Below are 25051 nucleotides of genomic sequence, written 5' to 3' on the forward strand. Positions count from 1 at the left end.
CTTTCACCGTTTCATAGTCTCGAGCGTTTCCTGGATCCAACGCGTAATACGCCAATTGGGCATCTCCACTGAGCAATGGGGCTAGGGCATCGGCCCAGTCTCGCTTGGGCCAACCCTCCCGGTCTGCGGTGCGCTCGAAGGTATCCAGGAACGCCTCCACATCATCTCCGGCGCCGAGTTTTGTGAGCCTGCGCAGAGCGTCATGGCCGGGATCAGGGAGGGGAATTGATGCGGCGGGGGGCCCTCGCCGAAGTTCCAATAGCTCCTCTGTGGCCTTCTTGACACTCTTGGCCAGCTCCTGGGTGACTTCGTGCTGATGGAGACTGGTCTGCATGAGATGTTGCAGCACCTGCCCCACAGAGGGCTCCGGTGCTGCTTCCGTGTCCGCTGCCCGCATTCTCCACCAGTGTAGGGCTCTTCGAGAGATGGGACACGGAAAAAAAAGGGCACAGAGGCGGTGTGAGAGATAACAAGAAATGAGGTATTTATTTCCTCACTCACTTAAAGCAAAAAACCAGAACTTTGGAAGGCAGAAAACTGAGTCCTTCCTGTAGGGGCGGTTGGGCAGAGAACCAGGCTCCACAACCCGGTAGCAAGAGGAGGACGGCAGGAGAATAATACAGCGGCCCTCCCAGGATATTAGCAAGGCTCAGCCAGCAACGTGGAGTCCCAGGTCAGTTGGATATATATAAATTAGGGAAAGCTAGAAAAACAATAATATGTTGCAATCTAAGCATTTTAAGAGATGCACCAGGAGGTAATATGCCAGTCGGCGGCGTTCAGGGAGTTTCTCCCTTGTCGTGGCGAGCAGCCTGGGTCATCTTCCAGCCACACCTAACCCCTTCTTAGCTCACTCAGGGCAGTAAGGAGGGTTAGTGTGGCAGCCTGTGCCCCCCCAGTCTAAGACTAGGGAGGCCGATTGGCATACCCGGGCCCAGAACCAATGCCTGAGGGCTGGGGTTCCTAGGAGCATCCCATTCAGGAAGGCTCCCCCTACTGCCTGCCCCGCCGCCTCCGGGGTTTCGGGGAGCAGTAGGGTCTGTGCCTGCTCCCCTTCCTTGCACGGATCTTCCTGGGTTAGCACCTGCCAGTGCGCTGTTTCAGGGCACCCGGGAGGTCTGCTCGAGGTTGACACCACTATCAGACAACCAGGCAGCGTGGAAACTTCTGCCAGGTGTGTCTCAGTGGGTCCTGGGTACTGTAGAAAAGGCTTCAGGATCCAGTTCTCCTCCTGTTTTCTGCTTGTCTTGCCCACGATCATTGGCAGGCACCAGGCGGTGTTCCTCCAAGAGGAACTTCTCTTGCTCCTGAGGAAAGGGGCCATAGAGTATGTTCCCCTCCCTGAGCGGGACTCAAGCTTTACAGATATTTCATTGTTCCCAAGAAGGACGGGGGGCTGTGTCCGATTTTGGACCTGCGGGCTCTGAACTGTACTCTGAAGACTTACAGGTTCAGGATGCTCACGCTCAAGGTTATCGTGTCCCAGATCAGGTCCAAAGACTGGTTTGTGACGATCGACCTCGAGGGTGCTTATTTTCACATAGGCATTCTGCCAGAGCACAGGAAGTTCCTCAGGTTCACCTTTGGGCGTGAAGTGTACTAGTATTGTGTTCTCCATTTTGGCCTAGCCCTTTCACCACGCACATTTACAAAGTGCATGGACGCTGCCCTGGCACCATTGGGTCTCCAGGGCAACCATTGGGGCTCATTCTGGCCCAGTCGGAGGCTATGGGGGCCAGTCATCAAGATGCTGTGCTTGCCCATATGAGGTTTCTAGGCCTCAGGTTGTTCTTTCTCCTTCTCAGAGAACCACCTTTCTGGGGTAGTTTGGGACTCCACCACGATGCGGCCACATCTGTCTCCCGCTTGGTTGGCTTCCATCTTGTCACCAGTGAAAGCTATTCGGCTAGGCCGAGGCCTCTCTGTCGCCGAGGCACAGAGGGTGCTCGGCCTCATGTCGGCAGCAGCCAACGTTATCACTTTGGGTCTTCTTCACTTGAGGCCATTCCAGCTCTGCCTAAGGGGTGCGGGCTTTCATCCTCGCAGACATCCCCTCAGGGTTATAAGGGTTACGCATCATGGGCTTCGTACCCTTCTTATGTGGAAAAGACCCCGGTTCCTGACCTTGGGTCCCACTCTAGGGGCATGTCACCGTTGCAGGACTCTTTCGACGGAGGTCTCACTTTCAGGCTGGGGAGCGGCCTTGGATGGTCATCCTGCCCAGGGTCTATGGGAGGGCCCCTATCTCTCATGGCACATAAACTGCCTGGAGATGAGTGCTGTGTTTCTAGCATTGAAATACTTTCTTCCACACCTCAGGGGCTACCATGTCTTAGTACGGACAGACAGCACTACGGTGGTTTCCTATATCAATCATCAGGGCGGTCTGCGTTTGCGCCCCCTTTTCAGGTTGGCACAGCAGATTCTGCTTTGGGCAGAGACCAGGTTCCTTTTGCTGAGAGCGATTTTCATTCCAGGGTATGTAAATTGGGAGGCAGACTTTCTGTCAAGGCAGGTGCTGAGGCCCGGGAAGGGACGTCTCCACCCCAACGTGGTGGAGCGAATTTGGCAGATTTTTGGCTGGCGGAAGTGGATCTGTTCACCTCCAAGGAGTCGACCCTCTGTCCGCCGTGGCTTTCCCTCTCTCATATGTCCCCTTTGGGCCTGGATGCTTTGGTATAGAGGTTCTGATGATCTGCACCTCTGTCTGTATGCCTTCCCCCCAGTAGCTCTGCTCTCACAAGTCCTAGCCAGAGTGTGCCACGACCGGGTCAACCTTCTCCTAGTTGCCCCTCGTTGGCCCTCTCAAGTTGATTCATGGTCCTAGCATCCCTCCTGAACGGCACTCCATGGGAGGTTCCCATCAGGGAGGATCTCCTCTCTCAGGTGCAGGGGGCAATGCTACACCCCTGCCCCGAGGTGTGGAAGCTTTGGTCTGGCCCCTGAGGGGGACCAGTCCCCAGAGTCAGGCCTCTCATCTGAGGTGACCGAGACTCTACTGAATGCTAGGGCTCCCTCCACTAGGAAGCTATATGCTCTGAAGTGGAGGCTTTTTCGCCTCTGGTGTGATGAACACTGTCAGGATCCAGTTCACTGCCCGGTCGGTACAGTGCTGGAGTTCCTGCAGTCTTGTTTTTCTCTGGGACAGGCCTGGATCCTGACAGTGTTCATCACACCAGAGGCTTTTTCACCTCTGGTGTGATGAACATTGTCAGGATCCAGTTCACTGCCCGGTCATTACAGTGCTGGAGTTCCTGCAGTCTTGTTTTTCTCGGGGCCTGTCGATATCTACTTTAAAGGTGTATGTGGCCGCCATTGCTTCGAACTATGAGCCTGTCCTCGGGGCCTCCTTTGGTAGGCACCCTCTGGTCTCTCGCTTTCTGCTTGGTGTCAGGCCGCTGATGCCTTTCTGCAGACCTCGCCTTCCTTTCTGGGACCTCTCTGTGGTCCTGGAGAGGCTGCTGGAAGGCCCCGTTGAGCCCATGGAGTCAGCCGCTGAGAAGTTTCTGACCCTGAAGTTGGCTCTGCTCCTAGCCTTGGCCTCTCTCAAAAGAGTGAGGAATTTGCAGGCCTTGTCAACCCTGCCTAGAATTTTTTCCCCTGGCATGTCCATGGCTATTCTGCACCCCAGGGCAGGATATGTCCCTAAGGTGCCCAGAACGGCTGGCTGTCCTGCCCTACTGTCCTCCATGAGTTGGCGGAACAGGAGAGGCTGCATTTGCTTTGCCCAGTAAGGGCCTTGAGGACTTATGTCCAGCGCTCTAGCTCATGGAGTAACTCCTCCGCCCTTTTTGTCTATTTTGGGGGCCGGAATAAGGGTAATCCGGTTTCCAAGCAACCCCTGGCGCACTGGGTGGTGGAGGCCATTAGCTCAAGCCTATGAGGTGCACGGTCTTGCCTCGACTCTCGGCATCAGGGCTCACTCCACTAGGAGTATTGTCTCGTCCAGTGCCTTGGCCAGGGGTGTCCCCCTTGAAGATATTTGTGCTGCAGCAGGTTGGTCCTCTCCACACACCTTTATCAGGCTCTATAACCTGTACTTGGACAAGATAAGAACCTGTGCTGCAGAAAAAGCATGCTGGCTGATTTGTTGGTTGTGGCATGTGTGGTGTCCCAGTATGTCAGTTGGAAAGTGTCCAGCCTTTGTTGAATTGAAGTTGACTCCATTAAACAATGTAGCACCCACTTAAACATCTGAACTATGTGTTCCACTAAGCCATTAGTAGATGGGAGAAAAGGTGCAGAACATACATGTGTCCCTCCATTAGCCTTATGAAAAAGTATGGAACTCAACTGAGGTGAATTCAGACCCATTTTCACTAACCAGCACTTTGGGGAGTCCATAGTAACTAAACAATTTTCTCAGCAACTGATTGGTTTTGCAGAGATAGTTGAGTCCATCATACACACCTTCAGCCATTTGGAGTGAGCATCCAATATTACTAGGACATTTAGGGCTAGTTAGATGTCAGTGAATGTAGTTTCATGTGGTTTATAGGGACATGGTTGCACTAGGACAAACCAGATCAAAATGTCTCCATCAAGAGCTTTAAGACTGTTCGGCCCATCCAGGATGGCACTGAGAGTGGTCAGAGAAAAGGAGGGGGGATTGCCATTCTTGTTAACAAGAAACAAGAAGTGCAATCCTAGCCATACAGTATAATGGTTAAAAAGCAGATTTTGAAAGTGATTTCACATGCCATCATTGTACCTGTACAGCTTTCAGCCAACCTGACGTCAGCAAGCAGCATTATTCACAACTTCATACAAAGACATACAAGTGCCCTCCACCATCTCAGGCGACATCAAACACGTCACTACGAACAAAACATTGCCAACAATATCTGACCAGAGAGGAGAGTACCCTTGACTTAATGTATGCAAATGTAGGTAATGAATACAGCTTGTCTCCCCTCCCACTGGGCAGGTCATAACCTGGTGCACCTCAACTCCTTTTATATACCTCTGGTTAAGGGCAAGCCTGTGACCACCAGAACCATGAGGAAGGAGATGGACGGATAAGGCTTATGAGGAACTTCAGGCCTGCTTTGAGGTTACAGACTGGCAGGCACTCTGTCAGCCACACGGAGAGGACTTATCGACTAATCTTTTGTCCTGCACTTTTTGTCCTGTCTTTTTGTCTTTTCTTGCATTGTTTGCACCAGGTTGCACAGAGGCAATTTATGTGGCTATGACAGTTACTTAAGTTCTTAGCTCTGTTTTTGTTTTACATAGCACCATGGTCCTGGAGAAACATTGTCTCTTTTCACTGTGTATTGCAACAGCTATATATGACTTCTTGACTTGACTTCTTATTAAACAAATATTTGTCATTTATGTTGAATTTTGCACACAGGCAATATTATTTTAGCATCTGAGATTAAGCTATAGATTATATGAAAACTCTGTGACAAAAACTTGCAGGGCGTGAAGGGAGAAAGGGGGTTTCCTGGCCTAGCCGGAGACAAAGGAGATGAGGTGAGTTTGCAAGATGATTATAGTGGCTGGATCAAATGAATTAGGGATTTTGTGAATGAAGTAATAATGTTCATTTCATGTATATACCTAGGGTCCTCCAGGTGTGCCAGGAATCAAGGGGGAAACAGGTCGAAGTGGCCCTCCAGTAAGTAGCTGCATGAGTATTTTTAATTAAAGATGAAGACAGTAAATACTGTTGGTTTTGAGAAAAACAAATATTTTAAGTCAGGGGGTTTCTCATTTTATTCTTTAACATTTGCTCATTGTTGACAATTTATTTCAGTCTAAAAATTAATACTTACTTCCTGTCTAAGAAATCAGTGAGTATGCCCTGGTTATAAAATTACAATATCAGAAAATGTACACATTATCCAGTGGTAAAGCAGATGCATTAATAATGTTTGCATTATTTTTCACAACAGAGCACCCTGCTTTGTTTGATACCCATCACATTCTCTTTTGTTTAAATTTTGTAATAAAATTTGTTCCTTGAGATCAATGTTTTTGAACCAGGCTTGGTTAGGCACATCAAGATTCAAATGCACATGCACAAAATGTAGTCGTAACAATTCAATACAGCATAAATGCAAAAGTCTACATACTCCTATTACAATGTCAGGATTTTGTGATGTCAAAAAACTATACCAATATAAATCATGGCTAAACTTTTCCCTCCAGAATATGAAATGAAATATAAAATATAAATAAATACTATACTATATAAATAAAGTAGAATCAGACACATTAGATAAATAACAAAGATTCATGAGCCCCTAAACAAATAACTGAATCACCTTTTTTATTTCATTGGGATGACACAGAAGAGTGTGATTATAAATAATGTCTTTTTTATAGCTGAATATAGTCAAGTGGAAGTGTGTATAGTTCTGACCTAGACAAAGACCTGGGTGAAAACCCAGGTTTGAGGTAGTGGATAAACTTGTCAAGCCACAGATTTAGCTTTTTGTGCCACTTAGGAAATGGCTCAGGCTATTTATCTGTTATGGTTGTCATGAAGAGGTATTTGTAGCACAACTTTATAGGGATATAGAAGGACCAAGCCTTCCCCTGGGTGCCTCCTATTGCAGATAAACTCAGCTGTCTGAGTTTTCTTGGGGAGGATTGATCTGAGTACTGTGATCTCCGCAAGGGTCACTAAAAAGAAGACCACATGTTTGCGATCACATGTCCCTGAGAGCAGACCTGAGTGGAGTGGGTCTGAGTACACCATTACATTGTGTATTCAACCTCACTCTACACTCTCAGAGTGCAGTTCTGCTAACCCTGACACCTAGAGTGATTCAGGGACCAGGAATGCCTAATCTTTGCTCACCAGCCAATTTTGTCAAAAAACACAAACAATATTGTTGGTACCCTTCCATTAAAGAAAAAAACCACAATGGTCACTGAAATAACTTGAAACTGAAAATAACTGAAAATAATTTGACTAGAGGGACATAAACTAAAATAAACTAAAGTGTGTCCTGTAATTAGCATCAGAGGTGTCTTTAAACTTGTAATCAGCTAGTCTGCCTGTTTAAAGGCTCTAAAACAACCTCCATGCAGCTTGATGTTTGTTTGAATACAGTGGCACATATTAGTCAGAAATTTGAGGTCCGCAAGTCTGTAGCCAACAACATAGCATACCACATCAGGTGTTACCTCAAGAAGAGTTGGCTATCCCCCACTCTGAGAACCAATTTTCTAAGGGTAGTATGGGATTTTGACATGATGCAGGTTCAGTTGCCTCCTGCATAGAGAGACTCAATCCTTGCTGCTATGAACAGCATCAGGCAAAGACTTTAGAGTTCTGTAGACTTTGAGACTAGACTTCTGGGTCTCCAAGCAGCATCAGCCATTGTTATTCATATATTTTAAAACTAAAGAGATGGTTGTTGACTTCAGAAGAGCACAGAGCGTCCACTCTCCGCTGAACATCGACAGATCATCCATAGAGATCGTCAAGAGCAACAGATTTCTTGGTGTTCATCTAGCAAGAACCTCATACAGTCACTCAACACCAGCTCTATTACCAAGAAAGCAGCATCTCTATTTCCTACGAAGGCTGAGAAAGGCACATCTCCCTCACCCCATCCTGTCCATGTTCTACAGAGGGACCATTGAGAGTATTCTGAGCAGCTGCATCACTGTCTGGTTTGGGAACTGTACGATCTTGGATCGCAAAACCCTGCAGCAGATAGTGAGGACAGCTGAGAAGATCATTGGGGTCTCTCTTCCCTCAATCATGGACACTTACACCACACGCTGCATCCGCAAAGCCAACAGCATTGTGGATGACCCCACACATCCCTCACACACACTCTTCACCCTCCTGCCGTCTGGAAAAGGTACCTAAGCATTCGGGCCCTCACGACCAGACTGTGTAACAGTTTCTTCCCACAAGCCATCAGACTTCTCAATAACTGAACTGAACTGTACTGAGCACAACAAACACACTCACATCATCTGTATGGACTGCACAGACCTACACCAAACACACACACTGACACATCAAACTGTTTACATGCTGTACAATACTGTACAATATCTCAGTCATTTTGCACATACTATACAATATTTCAGTCTTTTCCTGTTTTTGCACAATTGTATACATTATCTCAAGGACCTGCTGCTAAGAAACTGTGTTCATTCTAGTATTACTGCACAAAATATTGTTTGAACATTCAGTATTCACATACAGTATTTACACTGGTCGGCATTTCTGTTTACTGTTTATTGTCTTTTGTGTATTGTATTTTTTGTACTTTTTGTATTGTCTTGTAACTTTTTGTCTGCACTGTCTTGTCTGTCTTGTCCTGCACTGTTTGCACCAGGTTGCACAGTTGCACTTTATGTGGCTAAGACTACTTACAAGTCCTTAGCCCTCTCTTTGTTTTATGTAGCACCATGATCCTGGAGAAACGTTGTCTCATTTCACTGTGTACTGCAACAGCTATATATGGTTGAAATGACAATAAAAGCTTCTTGACTTGACTATTCCTTTGGGGCTGCTGCACGAGACCTTCCAGTTCTGGCTCAAGAGCAGTAGCTTTCACACTCTGCTTTCACCCTGAAACACCGGTCTCATAGGGCACTCCCATAGCATCAAGCCAACATACTGTAGAGTATCTCATTCCTTTCTGAGGGAACCAGGTTACATACGTAACCAGAGACATTTTTGCTATATAATCAAGACATTTCATTTTGGGGTTAAAAGCTGAATGAAAGACAAAGATCAGAATTTCAGCTTTTTTATTTCCTGATGTTTGATCTATGACTTAGAGAACAATATTTTTGTTCGGGAAAGAAGAAATGGGAGACAGGCTTGAGACCTCAAAAAGTGATTTATTTTTATTTTCACTTTTCAGCTACATATACATACAGGCACATTCATGCTTTCTGTGCTGAGCTCTCTCTCGGCTCTCACTTCTCTCACCCCATTACTGCAAAAGAGGAAAAGTCATTAGTACAATTGAATACAGCTGTCTAATCTCTTACCTTCCTCTGCTCCACTCTCCATACACCAAACTTTGTTCAACCACACCCCAGCTTCCATACATTACTACGAACATGCTTGACCGATGAGCTGTATTCTCCAAATTTGGCCTTTTCTGTCAGAAAAGGGGATGCCTTCATCGGGAAAAAACAGACACAAATGCTTGGATAGCAAAACCAGGAGCTTTAATAAAATAATGAAATTGACTCACAGAAAACACTGGAAAAAATCTAAGGCAACTAAATACAAAACAAAAAACAGTCATATAAGTAGGGCAAGCTATGACAAGGACTATACAAAAACTAAACGCAACACAACCGATATTAATAGGGGATGTAGTAATGATACAGGAATAGGAACAGGTGTGCAGAAGTGGGAAGGGACTAAGGATTGGGCAGGGGCAATCACACGTGGAGACACAAAATAAACAAAAACATATGGCACAGAACACACAAGCTGCTGGAATGCCCACAAATGTTCCGGTAGGGAAATATACAACCTTTCTGACATTTCCATCATTTCTTGGTCAATCTTGGTTCAAGAACTTTTGTGGTTCATATCTATATTTCTTTCCAAATTCCAAACTAGCCTTCTGAATATTACTGCTGAAGAGAATTTGTATCTTGTGTTTTGGCTAATTTTGCTCTCAGACTTATTTTTTTGCTTGTTAGTACATCAGGGGTGTCTTTTTCTCTTTCAGGGCATTCAACATTTTTGAAGGCTATGTCCATGTAACATAGGTTTTGTGTTTTGTTTTGTGTTTGGTTTTCTATGACTTTTATTTTGATACCTGTTTCTTGTGTCTTTCTTCCCTTGCCCCCATGTCCTCCTGCCTTGTGTATGTGTCATGTTCTTATTGGTTGATGTAGTCACGTGTTCCTGCTCTTTTTTGTCATTGGTTCCCTGTGTGTATTTAACCCGGTTTGTTTGCCATGTTGCTTTGTCGATTGTTGTCCCTTTATGACTGTTGAGTGTGATCATGGTTCTCGTCTTGTTTTGTCATTGCCTTGCCTAGGTTTATTTTGTGTTGTGTTCATTAAAATCTTTACTTGCATTTGGATCCTCTGCCTCTAGAAAACCGAACACAAGACAAAACACAAAACCTATCTTACAGTCCAATGCAGTGGCACTGATCAATTTTCTGTCGTTTCTCATGTTCAAAATGGCTTGCTTTTCTCCCATAGATAGCACATGTCTTCATGATGTTTTAAACAAACATAGTGGCTCAAATGAAGACACTATTTAGAACTATTAATTATTAAAACAGTGACTTATCATGGCACATCTCAGCAGCAAGAAACTGTCAGTAATTGTTTTCAATATTATTCGGAAAATGAGTGGGTTTCATGGTTTAAGTATTGTAACACGTATACAATGTAGATATACATATAAGGAAATGAAAGCTCAAAATATGTGGTCTGATCTTCATATGTAAAGGTAAACCCTCAGTGTATAAAAACAAAAGCAAAAGAATTGGCCTTGCTATTTCACTTTTTTGGAGGGGAATGTATATATGAATTTTTGTTCCAATAAGGTCTCAGTCAGAATATTAACAGATTGAAAGGCTGGATGTAAGTGTTCAGGTATTCTTAACTATTATTTTCCTTCATATATGTTCTCTGGAATATCAGCTATTTAGCTAAACTCAACATTACTTAAACAAATATATCTGTTTCTTCAGGGTCCCATTGGTAGACCAGGAATTTCAGGCACAGCTGGACTCAAGGGAGAACAGGTAAGCAGGCCCAAATATTTTAAATCTGAATAATACATTTATGTTGCTAATTTATGTTGCTAATATGTTGCTATGCTAAAGATATGAAATTTATTTGGTAGAAACTAGATTATGGCTAAATACATTTTAAACAATATTTATTAATTTTGGATAAAACAGACGAGAATTACATTTTATTTATACTGCATATTTAATTTAATTTTATTTTACATTTAAAAACAGCTTATGTAAAGTAATCTACACAGAATAATTGCAAACAACTAAAAAAGTTAAACTGAATTTTTCCACAGGTATTTATAATACATATATAGTATAAAAACGGTTTAAGCCAATGAAAGGCCTGTTTATTGAATATTTGATATTTAATATTGAATTTCATTGAACTTTTTTGTTTAGAAATTGTTGGATTTAGTTTTTTCAATTTTGGACCTGTGGGCCAAGTTCAAGATGCTCATGCTCAAGGTTATTGTGACCCAGATCAGGTCCAAGAACTGGTTTGTGACGCTTATTTTCACATTTTGTCAGAGCACAGGAAGTTCCTCAGATTTGCTTTTGGGGGCAAAGCGGAGTATTATTGTGTTCTGCATTTTGGCCTAGCACTTACACCATATTTACAAAGTGCATGGACACTGGGGGGTAGTTTGGGACTCATCTGTCCCCTGCTCGGGTGGCTTCCCTCTTGTCAGCCGTGAAAGCTATTCGGCTAGGCTGAAGCCTCTCTGCTGCCGAGGCACAGAGGGTGCTCAGCCCCATGTCGGCAGCAACCAACGTTCTCCCTTTGGCTCGTTTCACATGAGCCCATTCCAGTTGTGGCTCAGGGTTGAGGGCTTTTATCCTCACAGACATCCTCTCAGGTTTATAAGGGTTATGTGCCGTGGGCTTTGTACCCTTCTTATGTAGAAAAGACCTTGGTTCCTGGCTTCTTGGGGCATGTCACCATTGCAGGACTCTTGTTATGGATGCCTCACTTTTGGGTTGGTGAGCAGCCTTGGATGGCCGCCCGACCCAGGGTCTATGGGAGGGCCCTTAACTTTGATGGCACATAAATTGCCTGGAGTTGAGGTCCATGTTTCTAGCATTGAAACACTTTCTCCCACAACTAGCGGCTGCCATGTTTTAGTGCGCACAGACAGCACTGCGGTGATGTCCTATATCATCAGGGAAGTCTGTGCTTCTTTTTTAAATTCTATATATTTATTTCTTTTTCTCTCTATTCTCTTTCCATACTTCTCTAAAGCTGCTTTGAGACATAATTGATAAAATTGCGCTATACAAATAAATTGAATTGAAAATTGAATTGCACCCCCTGTTCAGGTTGGCACAGCAAATTTGGCTCTGGGCAAAGACCAGGTTTCTTTTGCGGAGAGCGATTTTCATCCCAGGGCATTTAAATCAGGAGGCAGACTTCCTGTTGAGGCAGGTGCTGAGGCCCGGGGAGTGGTGTCTCCACCCTCACGCAGTGGGATGAATTTGGAAGATATTTGGCCGTGCAGAAGTGGATCTGTTTGCCTCCAAGTGGATCTGTTTGTCGACCTACTGCTTGCCTTGATTTTCCCTCTCTCATCTGGTTGTAAACCACAATCATTTATTAGTATAGTATACAGACTTTTGTGGCCAATAAAGCATTAATCTGTTATGAGAATGAAAGGTACAAGTCCTACACATTGTCCCAGTCACTACATGATGCTGGTGGAGGAAAATATTTCATGTTCTTCAAAAACATCCCAAAATCTCTTAATAATATTCTGATCTGGGAGATCTTCGATTTCACTTTTACTTTCACTTATTACTTTTTCACTTTTTCCACTCTGTCACCAGTCTTGCTGTTTGTATTGGTGCATTATCATCCTTTTACACGGTCTCACCTTCAGCTTACACTTTTTGAACCACTGGGTGCACATGGTCCTCCAGAATGTTTCACATGTTCCTGACAGTGACACACCCATTGAGCACAAGAAGCAGGCTTAATGAATGCCATGATATTGAAACCCAAGCCATCACTTATCCACCCCCAGGCTTTAATGTGGCACGCACATGTCTGTCTGTGTTAACAAATTAAAGGAATTCTCAAATCAATGTGCACAAAGGTTGTAGTATCCTACCCAAAAAGGCTGTGAGGCAGGCTGTAAGTGCTCTTACACACTATCCTGACTGTTACCTATAACCTGTAGCAGAATTAGGATATATTTAGACAATAAGCAATCTTGACCAAATATCAACGAGTCATCTTAATTTTAAATACAGAGCATCGATACTCTCAAAGATCTTGTTGGCTAGTCTATCACAATCAGCTCATGGCTTACAATCTTACAATATCTTATGGCTTAACATGGGATACTTATCTGTTTCTCGATCACTGCTGCTGTTGACTTAAGCATTTGAAACGTGGAATAAAGGAATGTACATTATTTCAAATTGGTTCTCCCCACTTTATTTATTTATTTAACATTTGCATATATTATGCATTCTTCCTGGGATAAAGCCATTATAATTTTTACTCTGTAAGCATGTAATCATTAATGAATATTAATATAATAGTGTGTAATGCTTTTTATTATTTAAGTAAAACTATAATAATTTAGCTGTATTTAAAATGTGAAACGTGTTGTCTGACAGTAACAGAATATGCATAATATGATGTACCTCATCTGTAGCAGTATTTAAAATCAGTCTCCAATCTAAATGTTTTATCTCATTTAAAAATATGTGACTCCTGTGATGATACCCTGTCTCATTAATGAACTATAGGCATAAATCTAGAAACGAATTTGCCAAAGTGATGTGTTTTCTTAGTGTATACACTAAGTTATGCATATTTGTGTTTGAGAGAATATCTACTGCCATCTTGCTAATCTAGAGATGCATTCAGTGACCATTAATAGTGTCTAAGGCTTTAACTGGACTTTACTTCATTCACCAATTGTCCATAAGAACAGCTCGGATCATGCTAGGATAGCATGATAAAGCATATTGGTACGTTTTTTGAATATGTATGTGTTGAATAAGTATGTTTTGAGTATGCTAACCCTTATTTGCATATGTTTTGTAGGGCATAAAGGGTCCACCAGGCAGGCCTGGACCTCCCGGACCTCCTGTAAGTTATATCAGGATTTGAGTGATTTAAGAGTTGAGAGCCATTCCACTCAAAGATTAGTGAACCTCCTGGATTCATTTATGCATTAATAATAATAATAATAATAATAATAATAATAATAATAATAATAATAATAATAATAATTGCACCATCTGATTGTTATTCATTGTTGATTTACTGCCATTAGAAAAATTACCTAACTGCCCTGAAGAACATTTAAAAAGTCTACACACCCCTGATAAAATGTTGGGTTTTTTCTATGAATACATAATTAATATAATGTAAAAAATTAAACAATATAAATTGCCAGGACATTTTTTTACCTTCAATGTAATAATAACAAACTAATAAAAAATGGAATGAAAAAGATCTGAAACCTGAAGGGAAAATTGGAGAAATAAAAATAAACTGATTGCATAAATTTGCACACCCTTTTATAGTGAGAATGTGGCTGTATACAGAATGAATCATTCAGACTCCTTTTTAAATTATTATTCTGATTTTTGTACAACTTTCTTCACATCTTCTTAGTTTTATTCAACAGTTGAAACCATAATCTGCAAAGAGTTTACAAAGCATGTTTACAAGATGTTTACCCGGTGGCAGAATTTGTGTTGGTCTTATAAGACCAATTCCAAAAGGTATAATAATTCCATAATTCCTAAATGTATGCTTGGTGCGAACAAGGAAAAGAACACCACACCTGCAGTGCAGCATGGAAGTGGTAACATCATGCTTTAGGGCTCATTTCCTTCACCCAAAATTTGGGCTTTTATCAAGTTGAGAAATCTTGTCATAAAATATCATGAATAGGAAGAAATACAAGTTGATTTATTTTTTCCCCTTTATTTCCTAAGTCTCTGATTGCACATTGATGGTGAAAGACGTTTATGATTTATCTTTGTTTAATTTTTTACATATAAAAAAACTGCTGTTTTTACAGGGGTGTGTAAACCTTTTATATCCATTGTATGATACTGTATGATTATTTTGTGTATTATAAACCTCAGCAATTGTGGTAATGACTGATTTTGTAGATTTGAAGATAAACATGATCTTCCTCCATTACTGACTGGACCATTGCCCAACAGCCAAAGTTTTTGAGTTTGCTTCCACTCAAGGGTTTTCCTAGAGTTTTTCTTACCTCTGTTGCCTCTTGCTTGCTCATTAGAACTCTATATGGCTAAATTTTCCTCCTACACACATAATTTGCCAAGTTAAAAATAACACAGTTTAAGTTCATCTGAAAAGCCAGCATTTGGTACAAATATGAAAGAAACCAGAACATGTTTTTAACTCAGCAAGTTAGCATTAGATGTTGAAAATAAATTTGAACCCAGCAAAAATGACTGCATTCCTAAACTAAAAGCATTTTTTCCATATCAGCACACAAAAAGCTTCAAGTCAGATGTGAAAACTCACTCTTAAATTCTGCAACAGGAGCTTATGTACCTACTGGAACATCCAGGCAGTAAGGCATTACAATAGTCCAACCTAGAGGTAACAGAAAAATGAACAAGCTTTTTTGCACCATGCTGTGACATTATAATTTGTGTGTGTATGTATACGGTCATGTGAAAAAATTAGGACACCCTATGAAAGCCTGTGTGTTTTTAACATATTTGGTTGTGGATATTTAACATCAATTTTAACAATACTGAGAGATTAAAGTAATACAACTAAACAATTAAAACTGAAGACACGACTTTTTTAAACTTTCTGTAAAATGTAATTAACCTGGACTCAAGCTCTGCCTAGTATCCTGTTAGCCAATGTTCAGTTTTTGGAAAGCAAGTTGACAACCTTAGGTCTCTCACTTAACAACAAACACGACACAAGGACGCTGCACTCATCGTGGTGTGGGATTTTAACAGTGCCAACCTCAAGCATGCACTTGCAAACCTCCACCAACACATCACCTGCCCCAATAGGAGCAACCAGACACTGGAACATTGCTACACACCATTCAAAGACAGTCCGCCCTTTGGTAAATCGGACCACACCACCATCTTCCTCATGCCTAAATATAAACATAGGTTAAAACGGGAACCCCAAGTTCAGAGGGAGGTCACGCAATCTGCAGGATGCTCTAGATCATAGGTCACTAACAGGCGGACCACGGTCCGGGTCCGGACCCAGAAGCTGTCCAATCCGGACCCGGACCTGGACCTACAGCCAAAACAAAAGGTTATGATTTAAAACTTGACGAAGCGCTTCTATTTTAACCGGCGCAGCTTTTGCAGTCTTTACGGTAAAGGTAGTGGAAACGCACAGACCAATCAAGTCTGTGCATTCCTGAAGTAAACCCTGTGACTCAGCAGTGCAAGACAGATGAGAGAGAATTAGAGTAAAGTTATACATGAAAGAAAGATAGCGATACATGTAGAAAACAAAGGAAGAGAAACAGACGAGTGAGACGGCGAAATGGGAGAGAAACAGACGAGTGAGACGGAGAAAGGGAGAGAAACAGACGAGTGAGACGGAGAAAGGGAAAAAACAGACGAGTGAGACGGAGAAAGGGAGAGAAACAGACGAGTGAGACGGAGACTGATTTCTGTTCACACTTCACACTAAACCAGTGTGTCGCATATTAAAAGTGACAACGTGAAACGCCATTATGAGACAAAACATACAGGTTTTGAACAAACTACTCAAATCTGAAGACAGCGTCCCTGAGACAGCGACTTCTGAGGGAAGTAGCCCTATACATCCTGACCATGTTTGGCTCTACATACAACTGCGAGGCAGCTTTCTCTACAATGTACATAATCCAAACTAAATACTGTTCCAGGGTCACTAATGAGCACCTCCACATGTGTATGAGAACGGCCCTGACTCCATTCAAGCCCAGGTTTAACATCCTGCCAAACTAGAGCTCAGTTCTCTCACTGAGATATAAAAGGGAAGGTTAAGCACTTTATTTAAGCATACACAATTTTCACATTTTATTTATTTTTTCTTATATTGAAATGTAGCCCTACTTTTATTTATTTAACTTTATTCATATCTACAATCATAAATATTTTCAGTTCTATGTTACGTGACAATAAATATTGTCAAAATGTTTTTGACTTGTACTGAATTTATTTGATTTGACAGTCAGGTATTGATTGCTTGCAGATGTTGATACAACTACTAGGCTACTTAAATATATATCACACTAACTAGTTAGACATTATGATCTTCCGGACCTTTGTGTCAAGAAATTTTCTCTTACTGGACCTCTTTAAATTTTAGTTGAATACCTCTGCTCTAGATGATGCAGACTGGGACAGCTCTGATGACATAAACATGTTTACGGGAGCGGTCATGGGATATATCGGGAATCTGATGATACAGATCACAAAAACATCATCAGGACAATTCCCAATCAAAAGCCGTGGGTGAATAAAAACATCCTCTCTGAGATCCGGCTCTGCCGTCTACAACATGGGGCTCGCCACCGGGAACATGCTACTGCATCTCCTACTTTCCTACTGAAAGCTGCATCCTACAATGTGTGCAGAGTGGTGAAGGAGGCGAAGTGGCAATACAAGAAGAAACTAGCCTCACTGTTCCAACACGGTGGCTCCAGGAGCCTGTGGCAGAGACTGAGAACGATCCCAGCCTACAAAGCACCATTCTCCAGAGCACTGAATATGGACACTTCTCTGGCAGAAGAACTAAATAATTTCTATGCTTGTTTCGAGGCTGCTTACAGCACTACTGGCACTAACAGCGATAATGGCATGTGTGCATGCTGCATGCATGCTGAGAAAGTTGGAGAAGAAAACGCGTTCCAGTCACGGAGCACAACATGATTATCGCCCTGTATCCCTGACCTCTGTTTTGATGAAGTGCTTTGAAAGACTAATCAGAGACTTCATTACTTCCTCACTACCTGACACACTGGACCCCCTTCAGTTTGCTCCACCAAGGATACCTCCATACCTTCACCTCACCGCCCAGAGCCACCTGGACAACAGAAATGGGAATTATGTGAAAATGCAATTTGTCGAAAACATTTACGTTTCCCTCCACATTCACCTCAGAATTGGAGGTCCTGGGACTAGTCACACACCCCCTCTTACTCTTATCATTGGAGCCACCCAAGGTTGTGTATTGAGCCCCATGCTGTACTCACTGTACACTCATGACTGTGTGGCCACTTCCATCTCCAGCAACATCATCGTTTGCTGACGACAACTTTGTGGTGGGCCTCATCTCCAACAACCAGACGGTCTACCTAGAGGAGATTAAAAGCCTGGAGACAGGGTGCCAGAATGATCTCCTTTTGAGTGGATAATTTCTGGTACCTAGGTGTTCTCATCTTAGGAACCTGTCATGGTCCTGTCACATCAACACTGTGGTAAAGACGGCTCGGCAGCATCTTTTCCACCTCAGATGATTAAGGGACTTTAAACTGCTAGCTAGGGTGCCAAGGACCTTCTGCGCATGCACCATTGAGAGCATCCTGAAGGGAAGCATCACAGCCTGGTTTTGGAACAGACTAAGCAGGACACCAGAGGGTGGTGTGGTCAGCTGAACATACCATCCGCAATAAGCTCCCTGACCTGGAGTATATCAACAGCAAGTGGTGCTGGACCAAAGCAAGGAAGATCATGAAGGACCTCAGCCATCCCAACAATGTTCTTTTTCTCTGTTGCGGTTCTTTTTCTCTGTTGCGGCCGGGAAGGCAAACACAGAATGACAAGGAGCTTCTTCCCACAGGCCATCTGAGCCCTCAACCAACAGAACACCTAGAACCAGGTCTCTATAAACTCACTACTCACACATGGCCCTACTATCTCAGACAGTTCTTTTGCACACTATACATTGAACACATCACTTTGGGACTCTTTTATATACCTTATATAGAATATACAATCTGCCTTGTATATATCTAAATTATATATAACATACTAATCCGTATTCAATCACATTTATTGCCAATTGTACAGATCTGTTTTTATTTTATTTATCTTTATTGACATTTATATCTACATTTACAGATCTATGTTTATTTTTCTTTTTATTTATCTTTATTGCACAAACATTTTCTATTTGTATTTACTTTTACTATAAGGAGACGTCATAAAACACATTTCACTACATGTCACACTGTGTATGTTTATGTATGTGACAAATAGGAAATTTGAATTTGAAATGGCTTAAATCACACACAGGTTTATCACCTCAGGTACACATGAATAGAACATCGTTACTCAGCATTTTTAAGGAGGCTTGCTCATTTAGTTTGGTGTGCTTCTGACAATTGAAGTGAGACTGAACACCATGGTGAGATTGAAAAAGCTGTCTTAAGACCTTCAGGAAGAAGATTGTAGCAGCTTATGAGTCTGGTAAGGGATCTCAAAAGAATTTGAAATCAGCCATTCCACTGTCTGGGAAACAGTCTACAAGTGGAGGACATTCAAAACATTCAAAACTGCCAACATGTCCAGGTCTGAGGGTCCAAGCAAAATGTGGAGAAAGAAAGACAATTTAAAGAGAAATGCATCCAATCTGATTGACAGGAATTTTTTCATGAAGCAAGACAATGACCCAAAACAAACAATGACTTCATTTGGGGAAAACTGAATGGATTTAGACTGGCCAAGTCAATCACAAGACCTTAACCTAACTAAACATGCATCTCACATCTCAATTTGGGTTTGTTTGCCCAAACGTTAGGTAACCCTTATGCTAGATGTGCTATACAATGGACAAGTATCATGCTCTCTGACTCCTGACAGTCACCTGAGCCCTACTGACTTGACCATAGAAATCCATTTTTCCCTTTTATCCTAACCCTTCCTTACATTTTGCACTTTTGCACCATTTTTGAACTCTTAAGATATCTATGTTGAACTTACTTCAACTTAAAGAAGGGTCATATATTTCGCTCCACCTCTGGAGACTTCAGGAAGATTTGCAAGACTACATTCTCCTGCTCATGTCTACTCTTATAGTCTGAGGCCTTGTACAGGATAGACAAGTTCCTACATCATTACTGATTGACTGCTCACTATGACTACCTTCTTTACCTTTTAATAAGATATCCAGATAAATTTATTCTGATTAGACAAATTATAACCAACATTTTGTTCATATATTTTATACTAGCCAGTAAATTACAGTATATCAATAGTTGCTCAATGCCCACAAAATTTCACACCTTTGTGCAATTGTGCATGTAAAACAAAGCATGTAGTGAACAGCAGTTCTTCAGTGACAGTGAACAAAAGCTCAATAAACATGTAGAGTTAAAGATTAGATTAGAAATCTAATTAGAAATAAATCTTGATTTCCCCAGTGACATGCAGAATGAAGATGTGGTGTAAACACCATTAATCCATGGACCCAACTTGCATTGTTTCAACAGTTCAGATTAGTGGTTGTGGTGTGGTAATGTCGTGCTAAATGTTTGTTTGGCACACAGTGGGTTCCATTAGTTTCTTTCTGTACAGTGTCATCTGAATACCACTGAATATAACAGCATTGTTTGCTGACTATACAAATGCTGAATGGGAAATTTGCAGCATAAAACTGTAGCTGGTAAATATGTGCAACTTATAATTAAACTATAACAAAAAGAGTTAAAAGAGTCTTAAAGTAATGTCTCTAAGACCATGTGGAGTCCATTCAATGAAGTAAATGGACAATTGTCAGTCTCTGATGAGATAAGGCTATTCTGAGATCAAAGGGAGGTCTTCTATGTACTGTATAATGTTTTTAAGTGGCTGATGAATGTATACAACATATATTGACTTAAAGTTACACTTCTTAAATAATTTACAGTCCCAGACGGGCATGAGCCCCAGATTTTCCTTGTTCTAGCTCCATTTGAAACATATTTTTCCTGGCACTGTAGATCTTGGCAGACTCATTTGGGGATAAGGCATTGTTGTCTATAAAAACCTTTTTCTTTTCCTTGCTTGGAAGACATACAACACCTCACAATACCATACTGATGCCACTCTTTCCATCTGTTTCAGCAGATGTTCGTTTGCTTCTATCTGGCCTGGTAATACCACACTCCTCAATACCACAAGTCCTCAAGTTAGGAAATGAGGTACTGTATGTCCTATCATCAAGTGTTGTTGGCATCGACAAATGCAAATAAGCTGTTTGGTGCAAGAATTTTGTCATTTACGGTTGTAATTTTTGTAAAGCCTTTAATAATCCGGCATATTTTTATATCTCTTTTTGGCTTACACAACATTCACACTTTTAAATGAGAGATTGATAAGAGACCCAATATCCTAAAGCAGCTTTCCAGAAATATATACAGTACATATAGCTTCATAATAAGCAAGCCAGAGGCAACAGTCACCACTAGAATTTCCCTAAAACAACCTGGAAGAAACCTTGAGAGGAAACAGACCTAAAAGGGAACAAATCCTCTTCTGAATGACACATGAAAGTATGATTATGAGTCAACAATTCTATAACTATGCAATAGGGTTAAACAGTACTAAGCATGTATACTATGGAGCAGTATGGTCATTATATTATTTGATTCCTTTAAAGCTTTTAGGTTTAAGTCATTTGTTTATTTTAGCCTCTGTGACAACTTAATGTTCTTCTGCCCTCAATTTAATCTACAACAGCTCTAAATAATTTGCTTCTATGAATGAAATCTAGTTAAACAAGATTTTACAGGGTTTGGACAATGGAATTGAAACACCTAGTTTTATACCACAATAATAGATTATGGTATAGTGCCTCCATTTGCAGCCAATATAGCATCTATTTGCCTTGTCAATGAAATGACTGCCAAGGGAGTTGAGCCAATCATCTTCCAGGCCAGTTTATTACATAAAGCTGGTGTAGGAAAATTCTTCCTGGCTTGCTCCTCCAGAACACCCCAAAGTGGGTCAATAATATTCCGAAGGGAGTTTTTCGAACATAAACATGTCTTGCTGTGTGTGTGTGTATTGGTGCATTACCATCCTGATACATGGCACCACCTTAAGCATACACTGTTTAAACCTTTAGGTGCACATAGTTTTACAGAAAGTCCCTGGCAGTGATGTGTCCATCTAGCACAAGAAGTGGGACTAGGGCATGTCATGATATTGCAGCCACTGATCCCAGGCTTCATTCTGGGCATGCAACTGGTAAGGTGGTCAGGTGGTAAGATTTTAGGGGCTTCTCTACACCATTGCTCTCCTGAATGTGGGAAAAACTGTCTAAAACTGATGTTTGGCATCGGCACATTTGACAAAAGGTTTGGCTGACACGGAATATTTAGCCTGTCCATATTCTCCTCATGAACAGTTTTGGTGGAAACGGGAGAGACAAAGGGGACACATTTAATTCTCCAGTGAGTTGCGTAGCTGTGGATTTATGTTTGTTGGATAAAATACAGGTTAAGGCCCAGAGATCACTTACATAATGCTTCCTGTTGCATTAGCAGTTACTCAAGGGTCCAGAAGTGGCAGATTGGTAGAGCTGGGCTTCTGTAATGAATGAATGCAGTGGTGTTTTTGAGAAATAGTTTGCTGTTTAAAAATGTTCCCACAGTGTGAGCACTGATGCTTATCCCATTTATAAGTGAGTTGATTTCTTTCAAGAACACTATTTCCAGTAAAACTCTTCCCACACTGTGAGCAGTAATATGGCTTCTCTTTTATGTGGAGGTTTATGAAATTATCTTGCTCTGCAAAAGATTTCCCACGCTGTGATCAACAATATGGATTCTTTCCTGTGTGAACACTCTGGTGTTTTCTGAAATGCCACAGACTTGTCTCACACTCTTAGCAAAAATATGGCTTGTCTCCAGCGTGAGTGTGCTAGTGGACTTCTTCTTGAAAATCTTCTTGAATTTGAATGTGCTGGTTGGTTTTAAAAACATTTTCATACATTAACCACATCCCTTGTTTCTGTTTCATTTTAATTGTCCAGCTCCTGTATTTTTTTAAGTATATATAAAGCTTTATTGTTTGCTTTATATCACAGACTCACAAGTATTGTAAATATCTTCTTGTACAGTAGGTGAAATATTTTTGTCACTGTTAAACTTATTGCCTTTACAGAAGTGAAATTTATAATCTTTTATAAACTCTGATCAAGTTTGTCTCCTATACCTAGTAAAGAAAGTCTATCATCACTGTGTAATAAATGTATAACTTTTTCTCTTAGAAGCCACTTAGCAAGGATTAAAGTGCAAAATCCGTCCACTAACTTTAAATACTGTATTTGCAGGGCATCCCCTATGTGGATGGGAATGGAATGAGCAGTCTATATAAGCTTCAGGTCTGTTTTTTTTTCTGGCATGAAAATAGTGATAAGCATTTTTTATCTGAAAAACATCTTTATTACTGGTGTGCCTTCATTTGGCAATGATAGTTCAAAACTGATTTACATAGAGATATACAGAATTTTATTCATTGCTTTCTATATATATATGTGTGTGAATTTATGTACCGTTTGCAGAGTTAAAATGTCTCTATATGCCTCCATATGATAGGAAAAAATGTATTGTCAAATACAAGTTTGCTTCCTTATTCTGATAGTTGCTTTAAAGATACAAGGCTTTCTTTGGATGCTATGCCTTCTGTCTAGTTTCCTTCTACTACCCATACATTACAGTAGGTAGACTGGATACTCAAAAACCTCTCCAAGGTGTAAACCAAGTTGTGTCACGTTTGTGAGCACGGTGCTGCCTATCCAGGATGCATTTCTATGTCGCACTTATTGACTCTTGATCCATTTGCATCCCTGACCTGGATAAAGCAATGAATCATCATCCAAAGAATCTAAAAATAAAAACATGCAAGATAATATGTATGTTTCTATTAAATATTGCTGTTTGTGTACAGAATGGTGAAAACTCAGGACCACCAGGACCTCCGGTATGCATTACATTAATGATTCATTTAAATTTGAAACAACAATGCCTAAAATGAAAGTCATGGTAAAAATAAAGTACAGCCTTCTTCACTTTAGTGTTTTATTTATCAGGGCCCAATAACCATTTTGTTGGTCCTCAACGACTTCTATAAACAAACAAATAATATCCAGTGAATTAAAGCTTGGAACAACTCAAACACTACACAGATTATTCTGGGCTTGTCATGTGTCATGCAACAGAACAATGATCTAAAGCACACCAGCAAATTGACATGGCTAAACTGACAACAAATTGGCTAAAAAAAAAGGAAAAATCAAGGTGGCCGATTGGACAGATAATCCAATCAAGATCATTTGGCGGAATAAAAGAGCTGTGCATAAAAGAATTGTGCAGGCCCAGAAGCAATGTTGTAAAGAAGAGTGTGGCAAACCTTCTCCAGAACAATGTTATGGCTACAGAACGTACTCGGTTACGAACGTAACCTCGGTTCCCTGAGATACGGAACGAGTACTGCGTATGGGGAAAAGCTCCTTTTTTCCTCAATACTGAAGCCTTTTTTCAATAACGCAGTGCAACTGCACTGCCATTGGTTTAATCTGTAAACTTTTTTAAAACCAATGACGGCGCTGCGTAGCTGCACGAGCCTGTGGCGATGCAGCGCGCCAAAGCCCGCTAAAAAGGGGCGGGGCGTATAGCTATATAAGCAGGCAAATCGCCAGAGGAAATCAGGTCATACGACTGAAGCGACGACACTGAAGCCGCAGCCTCGTGGCACGGCATATAACGCAGTACTCGTTCCGTATCTCAGGGAACCGAGGTTACGTTCGTAACCGAGTACGTTCCCTTTCGATACTCCACTCATACTGCGTATGGGGAACGAATTCAACCGCGCCGTGCCACGATAGGGAACGATAAGACTTATCTTGAGCACCCTGGGGCCCAGAGGATAAGTGAGAGGGCCGGAGCCGTCGAACCCTTGACGCAACACTGCTAAGAGGGAGCAAGCTCCCCGGAGGTGGTATGATGACGGAGTCTGAAGAGGCCGTCGTATCAAACCGAAAGAACCCGAGCGTGCAAGGTCGGGATGTCCAGGTTATAGAATCTGACAAAAGTGGACGGCGAGGACCAACTGATAGAGACACCACCAGACCAGGCCCATGAAGAGGCCATCCCTCTAGTGGAGTGGGCTCTTACTCCTATGGGGCACTCAAGACCCATGGAAGAGTAACATAGAGCAATAGCGTCGACTATCCAACGCGAGAGGCGTTGCTTTGAGACCGAAGACCCCTTGGTGCGGCCACCAAAGCAGACAAAAAGCTGGTCAGATTGCCTGAACGGCTGTGACCGCTCAGTGTATACCCTCAAAGCCCTCACTGGGCAGAGTAAATTCAGCTCTTGCTCACCTGACAACAG

The 25051-nt window shown here is 41.8% G+C and overlaps 1 protein-coding gene across 4 annotated transcripts in view; it reads left to right on the forward strand.

Moving 5' to 3' along the window:
• The window catches only part of LOC132841849 (collagen alpha-1(XIX) chain), a 124383-nt gene that overhangs the window by 69953 nt on the left and 29379 nt on the right, over positions 1–25051 (forward strand). For all 4 annotated transcript variants that reach the window (XM_060864429.1, XM_060864431.1, XM_060864430.1 and 1 more), the window contains 6 exons: positions 5425–5478; positions 5570–5623; positions 10656–10709; positions 13759–13803; positions 22990–23040; positions 23607–23639. In XM_060864429.1, the coding sequence (XP_060720412.1) occupies positions 5425–5478; positions 5570–5623; positions 10656–10709; positions 13759–13803; positions 22990–23040; positions 23607–23639 (291 nt within the window). The remainder of the gene's footprint in view (positions 1–5424; positions 5479–5569; positions 5624–10655; positions 10710–13758; positions 13804–22989; positions 23041–23606; positions 23640–25051) is intronic.

The sequence above is a fragment of the Tachysurus vachellii genome, chromosome 2 (assembly GCF_030014155.1).
Source record: "Tachysurus vachellii isolate PV-2020 chromosome 2, HZAU_Pvac_v1, whole genome shotgun sequence".
Lineage (NCBI taxonomy): Eukaryota > Metazoa > Chordata > Actinopteri > Siluriformes > Bagridae > Tachysurus > Tachysurus vachellii.